The 11,352-nt window shown below is 58.9% G+C and overlaps 1 protein-coding gene across 1 annotated transcript in view; it reads left to right on the top strand.

The window, feature by feature from the left end:
* Positions 1 to 10,934, top strand: part of NLRC3 (NLR family, CARD domain containing 3) — an 11,737-nt gene extending 803 nt beyond the window's left edge. The window contains exons 2-8 of the mRNA XM_010078992.1: positions 5,793 to 6,035; positions 7,118 to 8,873; positions 9,132 to 9,218; positions 9,486 to 9,569; positions 9,819 to 9,902; positions 10,672 to 10,755; positions 10,847 to 10,934. Coding sequence (XP_010077294.1) covers positions 5,793 to 6,035; positions 7,118 to 8,873; positions 9,132 to 9,218; positions 9,486 to 9,569; positions 9,819 to 9,902; positions 10,672 to 10,755; positions 10,847 to 10,934 — 2,426 coding nt within the window. The remainder of the gene's footprint in view (positions 1 to 5,792; positions 6,036 to 7,117; positions 8,874 to 9,131; positions 9,219 to 9,485; positions 9,570 to 9,818; positions 9,903 to 10,671; positions 10,756 to 10,846) is intronic.
* The last annotated feature ends 418 nt before the right edge of the window (positions 10,935 to 11,352 follow it).

The raw sequence follows: 11,352 nt of genomic DNA on the forward strand, positions 1-11,352 counted from the left end.
CCCGGGCAGGTGGCTGTGCTGGCAGCCTGCGGCACGCTGGGCTGTGACAGTGCGTTAGGCTTAATCCTGCTGTTAGTTCAGCAGTCTAAGGGCATTCGGGACAGTATGTATCCTGTAGGTATGGGATTTCTGGGGGAGGACCAGCTGAGTGCTGGGTGCTGTCACCCACTGAGACGTCACCAGTGCCTGGTGGCCACGGCGTGGAAGGGTCACCCCAGGCCAGCTGCGCGTCGATGGGGGTGGCCGGGGCAGAGCTCGGCACAAAGGATGGACACTTGGCACAAAAGTTTCTTTCTGGAGAACTCCTGGATGCCTTTGGTGGTCCGAAGCTGTGGCTTCAGAGGGATGCTCTGCATCCCCCAAAAGCAGGGCTGACCCCAGCATCGAGCTCTGGTAGGGTGCTGGGGGGTGCAAATCAGCATCCCTCAGCTCTGCAGCCCCTGAAAGTGGGGCCTCACCCCAGCGGGGTGCTGGGGGGTACTGCTCAGTATCCCTCAGCTCTGCATCCCCCAAAAGCTGGGGCTGACCCCAGTGGGGTGCTGGGGGGGTACCACTCAGCATCCCTCAGCTCTGCGTCCCCCAAAAGCTGGGGCTGTCCCCAGCAGGGTGCTGGGGGGGTACCGCTCAGCATCCCTCAGCTCTGCGTCCCCCGAGGCCAACGGATGGGCTGGCGCTGGGGAGGGAGGCAGGCTGGCAGCGGCTTGTTCCTGTTTTCGTGCCGATGTCCTCAGGTCCTGTTGGCAAGAAGGGCAGAGCTGTTTGGGGGGAGAGGATCTGCTTTTTACCACGCACATGCACGCTCCCGATAAAGTGTCCTGGGGCCACAATCAGCTCGGGAAAGACATTGTTTTTTATTTTTGCAGCTTGCGAGGTGTGGCAGTACCCTGCGAGAGACCTTCTCTCTGAAATCAGCTTTGGTTTTATGTGTTTGGGATTACCTGTAGATGGATCTTTGCTTTTTCCTGGTGAGGTTTGGTGCTGGGGCTGCTGGCATTCAGCCCGGAGTCCTCCATGGCTCATTCGCTTCCACGACTCGCTGTTTAACTCTTACTGTGTCTGGGATTTGGGGGAAGAAAAAAACCCAAAAGCCTACATTTCGGTTAGATTTGGCATGGCGGGGGGGTCACTCTTTAATTGCAATAATTTTTGCTAGCATTAAATCCAGGCCAAAAAAAAAAAAAAGACTGCATCTGAAAGTCCTATGTTAGCTTTGATAACTGAGTTACCTGCAAATCTGGACGATTCATAATGGGGTATAACGTAGAAGATACTCCATCGCTTTGCTTAATTAACATAAATTAATAATGTGCAATCTTTTCCGTCCTGCCAAGAGGTGGCAGCCTGTATCTTGGCTTCGGGATCTGCTCAGCTCAGCGGGTGACGGGGATGGCTGGAGATGGTGGCTCAGGAAATGTTCCCGCGTGCAGCTCCCTGACCTCCGAAACGGCGTCGGCACAGGGTGGGTGGGTGGCAGGAGACAGAAATAAAAGCTCCGAGGGTGTGTTGGTGAAGGAGCCCGAGATTCGCCGGAGGAAACCCAGCGCCAGGAAGTGGTGGGAAGGTCTCGCGGGGCTGGTTTCGCTCTGTTCCTGCGTGAGGGAGAGCGGCGGTGAGACGGGTGCTGTGCTGCTGGGGATCCAGCTGCACCGAGACCCCCCACCCCAAACTGGAGACCCTGGGGGACCCGGCCGCACAGGCGATGGACAATGGCCAGGCCAGGGGCTGCCGCATGTTTCGGGCCATGGCGCTGCGCTGGAACATCCCTCTGCTCCTTCAGGTGCCTGGTCAACGGTGCAATTATTAGTTCATACAAAAAGCTTTAAACGCACCAACTGCTGCAGACCAGCCCATTTTCTGGTGTTTTCCCTGCGTGGGTCCCTGTAGCCATCCAGGAGCTCTTGCCCAGCACTTTAGTGCCCATCAGGGCTAGGCACCCTCCAGCCCAGTGGGTCCCCAAGGCTCTGCTCGCCGGAGGGGCCACCCTGTGTCCTCCGACGGTGTCCATGGCTCTGCACACCAGCCCCTGCCTGGTGATGACTGTGGATTTCCCACCGACATGGCCGTGATGCTGCTGGCAGTGGCTGTGACAGCTCCTGGAGTGGGACCATCCCGAGTCCTCAGCAGGTTCCCAGAGCATGGGGCGATGGATCTGTCCGGGGCAGAATGGCTGCTGAAGGGAAACCAGACCCAGGCAGAGCAGGGATGCAGTAAATACCCTTCGTACTGTGGCCGTCCTGGGACTGTCCCCTCATCTCAGATCCCCCATTAAACTTCTTGTGGTCCATGTTGGACTTCCAGGAGGAAAGTGCACATAGGTCATTAGAGCCAGAGGTGAGCAGAATCACCTGCACCTGGGTCCGTGTTTTCTGGTGTTGATGGCAGGCAGCCTGGGTCTTGGAGCCGGACATACGGTGATGAAAAACGCAGTGGCTGCTTGGTACAGGGATGTCCATGTGCGTGGTCAGGGACCTTCAGCATGGTTGGGGATGGTGGGACGTGGGGATGGTGGTGGGACATCAGATTGAAGCTGCTCAAAGGACACATCTTGCCTGGACATCCTCAGATGGGAAGATTTCTCCCTGGGTTGGAATCTTGGACCACACCAGGCAAAAAAAAAAAAGATGTTAAATCCAAGTTCTTGCAAACAAAATCCCCTGTTTCCCTCCCTGGGGCTTGCAGACATTCAGTGGAGCAGCCTCCTGCTCTCCAGCTCCTTGTCCCGGTGTCCCAGGGGATGCAGGTGGCCAGGCAGGACAGACATGAACCATTGCTGCTGCTCCAGCAGCGGCTGCGGCAGGGACGAGCGCTGTCCCTGCTTGATCCCAGCCAAGTGAGAGCTGCGAACCCGGCGCTGAGCATCCTGCATGCGGAACGGCCGCAAACGCCGCTTGCCAGCCTCAGGCCAGGGGAATGAGGATTCATCCCGGCAGACTCAGGATGAGCTGGGTCGCATCCTGGAAACACCGTGGCTCTGCAGGGGTGCTGGGGCTGGTGTCTGCCCTCAGACAGCTGGTGCCAGGGGAGGTGCCACCCTTCATCCTCCTGGATGCAGCCTCCAGCATCACTGGGTGGTCCTAGAGCTGAAACTGAAAACTGAAAATAAAAAAATTGCAGCCACTGAATTATTTCTTCTGCTGCTCTATGCCTTCTGCTGCCTCATTCTCCCAGTCAGACGCCTTTGCACAAGCTGGTTTCCAGCAGCAGGATCCCATTTTGGAGTAGCACCAGAGGACACGATGAAATAACCTCAGGTGTCAGAGCAGTTCCCCCCGTCAAAGGGCTTTTTCTCACCAGCGCGCTGCAGAGGAAGGGCTGCGGGGAGCAGCAAACCCCCTCGCGTTTTGGCCGTGTTCTGGGTTGCAAAGATGAGACCTGGGGACGGCTCCGTGCAAAGACGTCGCTGAGCTTTCCAGGCCAGGGATGAACGTTTCCCTGGGAGCTGCTCACCAAGCTCCGTTGATTTATGGTGGATTAACGGAGCAAGCCACAGCCTGGGGGGTGAAGAGCAAGGTGACCTGGTGTCACCTGGATGGAGAAAAGGGCTTTGCTGTGGGGCCACCGTCACTGACAGGGGGACCATGGACCTCTGTGACCTCTGACACCAGGGGGACAGAGCTGGGCAGCTGACGGGGAGTGGAAGGACCCGTTTCCCCCCTGGAGGGAAAGGCAGCTACCACAGCCCCCCCACCCTCTGAGGGCTTGGCCAAGCCATGTGTGACACCACCTGGGCAGGCAGGGACGGGCTGGTTTTGTCACCCGGTGCCTCTTAGACACTCACCCGCTCCGTGGGACGTGCTGAGAAGGGGTTGTGCTGGGAGCTCCCGCCAGTGGGGTCCGTGGGGGGAAGCAGCTCGGGGAGATGCCGCAGCTCGGGGAGATGCTGTGCCTGTCCCTCTCGCCACCGCCCACCCGGGCTGCTGCTGGGGCTGAGCCCTTGGGTCTTCTGGTCAGAGAAACAAACCTCAGCATGGATCTCCTGGCAGGAGGATGATGGAAAGAGTCTGCAAAGGAGATGTCCGAGCACCTTCACATTGCACCAGGGATCTAACCATGGACCAGAGACCCTACCCAGTTTCCCTGGCCAAGCTGCACTTTCCCCCTGGCAGAGGTTGGGTTTGACCAACGAAAGCGTCGCCTGGACCTGATGCACCGCAGCCCCCACGGTGCCCACAGCCCACTCGGGAGCAGGTTTGGGCAAAGGCACTGCTGTCCACAGGCAGGGTCCTCCTCACCGTGCCGCTGACTGGCACACATAGGGGTGAAGCCGTATGGACCCCGACCACCCCATGGGCCAGGGCAGGGGGAGGATGCTGGGCCAGGACACGGGCCAGGGTGTGGTCAGCGTGTCGGCATCGCTGCTGTGAGCAGACAGCAATGGCTCTGGGAGGTGCTGGGGCTGGCTGGGGGCAGCCGAGATGTTCCCACCAGGTCACAACCAGCTCCGGGCAATGCCTTTGGGCCGGTGCAGAGCCCACGGCACGGTGCCATCTGCTAACACGGGTGAAGCTGGGAGCGCTCGCAGGCGTGGAGGTATTTCCCTCCCCACCTCTGCTCAGAAAACAATTGGACTCTGTGAGCGGATACGCGTCTTAAAAATACAACCCCAAACCCTCAGTGTGGTTTGGTGCAGCCGAGGGGGAGGGAGCAGGTAGATGCTCCTTCTCCGGGCGATGATTCACCGGCGCTGCCGAAAGTGGAGCATCGACAGCGATCTGCAACAGGATGTGGTGCTGGCCACGCTCAGCAAGCCTTGGCGGAGGCTCTGGACGGTGGCGAGGTGGCTTCGAAACCAAAACGAGCCCTTTATCACCCTGCCTGCTGCCCCACAACTTCCTTTGCAACATGGCAAAGGGAAACATGAGCGGTTACTCCGGTGACAGTGGTGGCCCTCACCGGGTGGCCCGCAGATGACACAGGGGCATCGTCAGGGCAATTAATGCAATCACGCTGCCCGAGAAAGGCTCCAGTGTAAGCGGTGGTGAAGGCACCAAGTTTGTAGCATGTAAGATCTGGGCAAAGATGCTGCAGGGGATGGTCCTGGCTCTGTCGGGTGCACAGCGCTGGGGACATGGGTCTTAGCCAAGAGGTGACAAATGGACCCTTGGCTCAACCCCAGGCAACACCTCGTTAGCTCAGGGTGGGCTCCCTCCCTCGCTGCTCCTGATGCTTTCCTTCTTCTTCCACCAGGAACCTGGATGAAGGCTGAGGAGCCCCAGCCGATGCTGTGAGCCGGGCGGGGGACGCGGGGCGGTCCATGGGACGGCCGTGCTGCTGCCAGCACAGCATCCTCGCCCAGGGACCCCCAATGTCACAGGAGGCCACTGATGGAAGGTGAGCGGTGGCCGGGCAGCCAGGGATCCATCATCTCAGGGGAGTTTGGGACTAGAAAACAGGACAAGGTGGGGCACCAAGGTGGGAGGGTTGGCAGCAGTTCCTAGTCCAAGGGCTTGGGGGGGCTGTGCTGGCCCGGGGGCAGTGGCTGCCTCTGAAGATAAATGATGTTGCTCAGGGTTTTATCTCTGCATGGGCTTGGCTTCCAGGAGGAAAGGTCATTTCATGATTGTGTTCTTCAGTTTCTTTGACTGCAATTTCGATAGCTTCTGCCTTGACTAAGCAGCTCCTAGGAAAGCAGCCTGCCGCAGCCTTGGGATGGCATCCTCTCAAGGAGGACTTTGGCAGGTCACTCTGGAGGGCTCTGCTTTAACCCCTGCTACCTGCAGGGTCAGACGGGGTCCTCCACTGCTGCCCAGGGCTCCTTCAACACCCAACTCTCCCGCTCTCCTCTCCCGCAGAGGCTTGGATCAACCGCTACCGCAAGCAGCTGGTGAGGTCCATCTCGCCGCAGTTCCTGGAGGAGATCATCTGCCACCTGCGGAGGCTGGACCTCCTGACGGCAGAGGAGGCCGGCCGGGTGCGGGAGGCGAGCTCCCTGCCCGAGAAGGTGAGGGCGGTGGTGGACGTCCTGGCTGGCAAGGGCAGCTACGCCTCCCAGTCCCTGCAGACCTTCATCGAGACCACCAACTCCCAGCTCTACCTGCACATCACTGTCTATGGTAGGCAGCCCACGCAGGACCCCACAGGGGTGTCTGCACACATCCTGGCTGTGGGCGCTTGCTGGAGCACCCCGAGATGGGCACAGAGCTGGGCGGCACCGGCAGGTCCCATGGGGGTGTCCCTGAAAGGGACACTGCCATCCCAGGGTCTCTGCTGGGGAAGGACACAGCCAGGGGGTGACCAGACCTCTGTGCCAGGTCTGAGGGACCTTCCTCCAGGCCCCTGGCTGCCCTCAGCACACCTCTCTGGGCAGCCCAAGGAGTCTCAAATGTCCTCGACATCCAGATGACACCAGTCACTCCCAGCAGCTGGGCTGGGAACCGGGGGTGGCAGGAGGAGGACAGCAGGGCACCCCTGACCCCATCCATTGGTGACTGCCCCAACTTCAGGCTCTCCTTGCAACCCTCTTCCCAGGAGAGCTTTCCCTGCTGTCCCTCCTGGCTGGAAGGCTCCAGCCGTGGCCGGTGTCTGCTCCGAATCTCTCGCAGCGCCATCGCCTGCTTGTCCAGCCCGTGCTGGAGGGTTTAAATACGCCATGCCAGGGGCTGTGGGACCTGAGCCAGGGGAGCAGGACGGGTCCAGAGATGGTCACCAGGCTCAGACAGGAGTCCAGCTCATCAGACAAGTCCATGGCGATGAGGCAGGGCTGAGGTCAAGCTGGGAAGGCAATCCAGACAACAGGATTGGGTCCAGTGAGGGCAACCAGGTTCAGACACAGTCCAGTGGTCACCAGGCAAGTGCAGAGCAATAAGGTCCAAGATCAAGGTCCTGAGCAGCAAGGTCCATAGCAGGCACAGGCGCGATGGTGCTGTAGACAAGCACTCCTACAACATGGCTTAGGCAGGGGCTGAAGGCTCAGGGCTGAGCTTAAATGGGCTCTTGGACCAGTGGCTGGTCAGGGCTATTTAAGCCCATTAGTGCTCTCCAGACCCTGGCCCACACCTTCTGCCCGGAGGTAAGGGCTGTCTGCAGTTTACCCTCATCATGGGCATGGCAGAAAAGTGAAGCAGCGTCTCCCATTGTGGTTGCCATCCTCCTCCTCACCCCCCGCCCCGTTTCCTTTCTCTCTGTGCAGAACCCATGCTGCAGAAGCACCTGGAGATCCTCCAGAGCCACTATGGGAACGGCTTGGAGAATGGTCCCCTCCAGCGACTCACCAACCTGCTGCTGGTGGAAGGCTTGACCGACATCCAGCAGAAGGAGCATGACATCCTGCAGATTGAAGCCACCAAAGGCCTACGAAATGTATCCAAGAGCATCCCTCTGGAGAAGCTCTTCCTGCCTCTCTCCAAGGTCAGCGTCCCACCTCGGATCTCCGTCACCATCGGAGTGTCCGGGGTTGGCAAAAGCACACTGGTGAAGCTGTTTGTCTGTACCTGGGCGAAGGGGGAGATCAACAGGGACATCATGTTTGTGCTGCCCCTCACCTTCCGGGAACTCAACACCTACGAGAAGCTCTCTGCCGAGAGGCTCATCTGCTCAGTGTTCCCTCACATCACCGAGCCCAACTGCATCTCGGCGGGAGCCGCCAGGACCCTGCTGATCCTCGATGGCTTGGATGAGTTCAAGACTCCTTTGGACTTTTCCAACACGGTCATATGCACCGATCCCAAAAAGGAGATCCAAGTGGACAACCTGATCACCAACATCATCCGTGGCAACCTGCTGCAGGAGGCTTCTGTCTGGGTCACATCACGGCCAACAGCAGCCAGCCAAATCCCTGGTGGGCTTGTTGACCGGATGACGGAAATACGAGGTTTTGGAGCTGCAGAGATGAAGGACTTCTTGGACCAGATGTTCCTTGACAACAGAGACCTGTCTGGTCAAGTCCTGCAGCACATCAGGGCTAACAGGTCGTTACACGTCATGTGCACCGTTCCTGGCTTTTGCTGGATCTCTGCCTCCTCAATCGCTTATTACCTAAAAAACAGCACCCATCAGTCCCCAGAAACAACCGCCGTCCCCAGGACCCTATCAGAAATCTACTCCTATTATTTTAAAATGGCTCTGAGCAGCGACTGGCCAGAAAAGCCAAGAGAAACGCTGAGGATCGAGCAGGCGGTGAACAACAGCAAGAGGATAGTGGGCAGCCTGGGCAGACTGGCCTTCTACGGGCTGCTCAAAAAGAAATACGTGTTTTACGAGCAGGACATGAAGGCATATGGCATCGACCTCTCCTTGCTGCAGAGCAGCTTGTGCAGCCGACTCCTGCTCAAAGAGGAGATGCAGTCCTTCACAGCCTACTACTTCTCCCACTTAACCATCCAGGAGTTCCTAGCAGCTCTTTATTATTACCTGGCAGCCAAGCGGGCGATATTCGACCTCTTCACGGAGAGCGGGATGTCCTGGCCTAAGTTGGGTTTCCTCAACCACTTCAAGAGCGCTGTGCAGAGGTCGCTGCAGGCGGAGGACAGGCAGCTGGACATCTTTGCGCGTTTTCTCTCTGGGCTCCTCTCCCCGCAGGTGAACAAGCTGCTCTCGGGGTGGCTGCTGGTGAAGGACGAGCACAACAGCTTCAGGAGCCAAGCCATCAGCTTCCTCCAGGGCTGCCTGAACACCGACTATGTCATCTCCTCACGGACAGTGAACACCATGCACTGCCTGTACGAGATTCAGCACACGGAGATCGCCAAGACCGTGGAAGAAGCGATGAAGAACGAGAGCTTGGCTGGGATGCTCACCCCCGTGAACTGCTCTGCCCTGGCTTATCTCCTGCAGGTCTCCGACATCTGCATGGAGGAGACGAACCTCTCCAACTGCCTCACCTACAACGTCTGCAAGAGCTTGCTCTCCCAGCTCCTCTTCTGCCACAACCTCAGGTGAGTCCTGGTTGGCTTGCACCAGGAGAAACAAGTGGGGATGCTGGGCTGTGACTCAAAATCCTGGGTGTCAATGGGAGACATGGTCCCACCAACGCTGTCCACCAGCAGGGAGCTGCCCTGGGGTGGTACTGGCTCAGCTCTGCTTCTGGGCTTGAGTTTTTCCACCTCTGATGGGCAGATGTCACGGGAAGGTAGTCCTTTCTTCACTTTGTTCTCCAAATACTTCCTTTTGCCCTTTCCTTGTATCTTCTCCAGGCTGGACAATAACCAGTTTAAGGACAATGTGATGGAGCTGCTGGGCAGCGTACTGAGCGTGAAGGACTGCCAGATCCAGAAGCTCAGGTAGGAGCTGGCCCAGGGCAGATGGGCTGTTCCTGGGGATGTGGAGCTGAGCTGGCGGTATCTCAAAACCAGGGTGAGGGTCCTCCAGGAACGTCTCTCCCACTGGTTCCCCAGGGTGACAAGGACATGGTGACATGGTTGTACCGTGACCCAAATGCTCCCCATGGCTCTCCTCTGCTCACCCATCCCAGCTGTGTCCTGGGACATGCCAGGGGCTGCGAAAGCCTCTTTATCCCCCTGAAAAACACCTGATTTTTTTCCGGGCAGCTTGGCAGAAAATCAGATCAGCAACAAGGGAGCCAAAGCGCTGGCCAGGTCACTGATGGTGAACAGGAGCCTGATGGTGCTGGAGTAAGTGTTTCCCCTCTACCACTCCTTCCACACGCATTCCCCACCGGGAACCATTCCCATGGCCACAGCAGGGCTGGATCCCAGCTGGGGAGGGTCTCCAGCCCCCAAAGCCAGCACCGCTCAAGAGGTGAACAGAACTCTTGCGAGCTGCTGAAGCCCCACCTCAGCAGTGCCTGGGATGGTGCCACGCAGCTTAAACTGGGCACCTGGGCTTTGCTAACCTTGGTTTTTCTGCCCGTCCCGCCCCAGCCTGCGGAGCAACTCCATCGGCCCCACCGGAGCAAAAGCACTGGCTGATGCACTGAAAAAAAACCAAGTCCTGCTCTCCCTGAAGTAAGTCTCAACGTCTGGAGCACCTCCGGGAGAAGAGCCCCAGGACAAGCCCCCTCCAGCCCTCTCCTGTCCCACTGAGGTTTTCCCCGCCCCGAGCACCAGCCCGTGGGGACACCCTGGGCACAGCCTGGTCTGGCTCTGCTGCGCGGCCAGCACGAGGGCAGCTGCAGAGACCCGGTGGCTGGGGCAGCCCTGGGCCAGAGGTGTTGGGATCCTCCTGCTCCCAGCTTCAGTGGGTCCAGGCTGAAGTCGGGGTTGAGATTGAGGTCAGGGTTGACGTTGGGGTTGAGGTTAAGGTTGGGGTCGAGGTCAAGTTTGAGGTTGGGGTTGAGGTCGAGGTCAAGGTTGAAGTTGAGGTCAAGGTTGAAGTTGGGGTTGAGGTCGGGGACGAGTTTGAGGTTGGGGTTGAGGTCAAGTTTGAGGTTGAGTTTGAAGTTGGGGTCAAAGTTGAGGTTGAGGTTGGGGTTAAGGTTGGGGTCGAGGTTGAGGTTGGGGTTAAGGTTGGGGTCAAGGTTGAGGTTGGGGTTAAGATCGAGGTCCATGTCCATCCCTTGCGTGGGAGCTCCCAGGGTGCTGATGCACAGGAGGAGGCATCTCCCATGGGTGATGAGGGAGGGTCGCCCCTGGGCAGGGACGCTTGGGCGCCAGACGCCCTTCCCACACCAGGGACAGGGGCAAGCAAATGCCAGGGCAGGAGACCCCCTGCCCTCCATAGCTCCTCGCCCATGGCGGTGGCTGCCCCGCACGGCATCACTCCTGTCCCCTGCAGCCTGCAGCACAATGCCATCAAGGAGGACGGTGCCGCCTCCCTGGCTGAGGCCCTGCTGACCAACTCCAGGCTGACCACCCTGCAGTGAGTGACCACGACCTGCTGTCCCCCTCCCAGCAGACCCAGGTGTCCCTCCAGGGACCCGATATTCACGGGCGCCTTCCTCACCTTGCAGCCTGCAGAAGAACGGCATCGGAGCCCCCGGGGCCAGGAAAATCGCCGAGGCATTGAAGCAGAACTGCAGCCTGAAGGAGCTGATGTAAGAGCAGCGCGAAGTGGGGGGACAGCGACACCAGTGTCGCGTCCCCTGGAGCTCTGTGGGCAGGAGCAATGGGCAGGGGGCTGTGGGGTGCAGGCAGGACCGATGCTGCCAGCTTTTCCCGTGGGGGCTGGCATGGGTAGAGGGTTGCTGCTTTTGGAATGACCCTGTGGAGATGCTCTCCATGTCTCTGGAGATACGGGGAGCCAGGAAAAGAACTGAGAGTCCAAGTTTTCCCTATGGCACAGGCAAGCGGCAGGTCTGCAAGCCCTGTGTATGCATTAAAGCTATCATAGAACCACAGAAGGGTTTGGGTTGTCGGGCAGGGACACCTCCCACCAGCCCAGGTTGCTCAAAGCCTCGTCCAGCCTGGCCTTGAACCCCTCCAGGGATGGGGCATCCACAGCTGCTCTGGGCAACCT

The sequence above is a fragment of the Pterocles gutturalis genome, unplaced genomic scaffold (assembly GCF_000699245.1).
Source record: "Pterocles gutturalis isolate BGI_N339 unplaced genomic scaffold, ASM69924v1 scaffold26463, whole genome shotgun sequence".
NCBI classification, from domain to species: Eukaryota; Metazoa; Chordata; class Aves; order Pterocliformes; family Pteroclidae; genus Pterocles; species Pterocles gutturalis.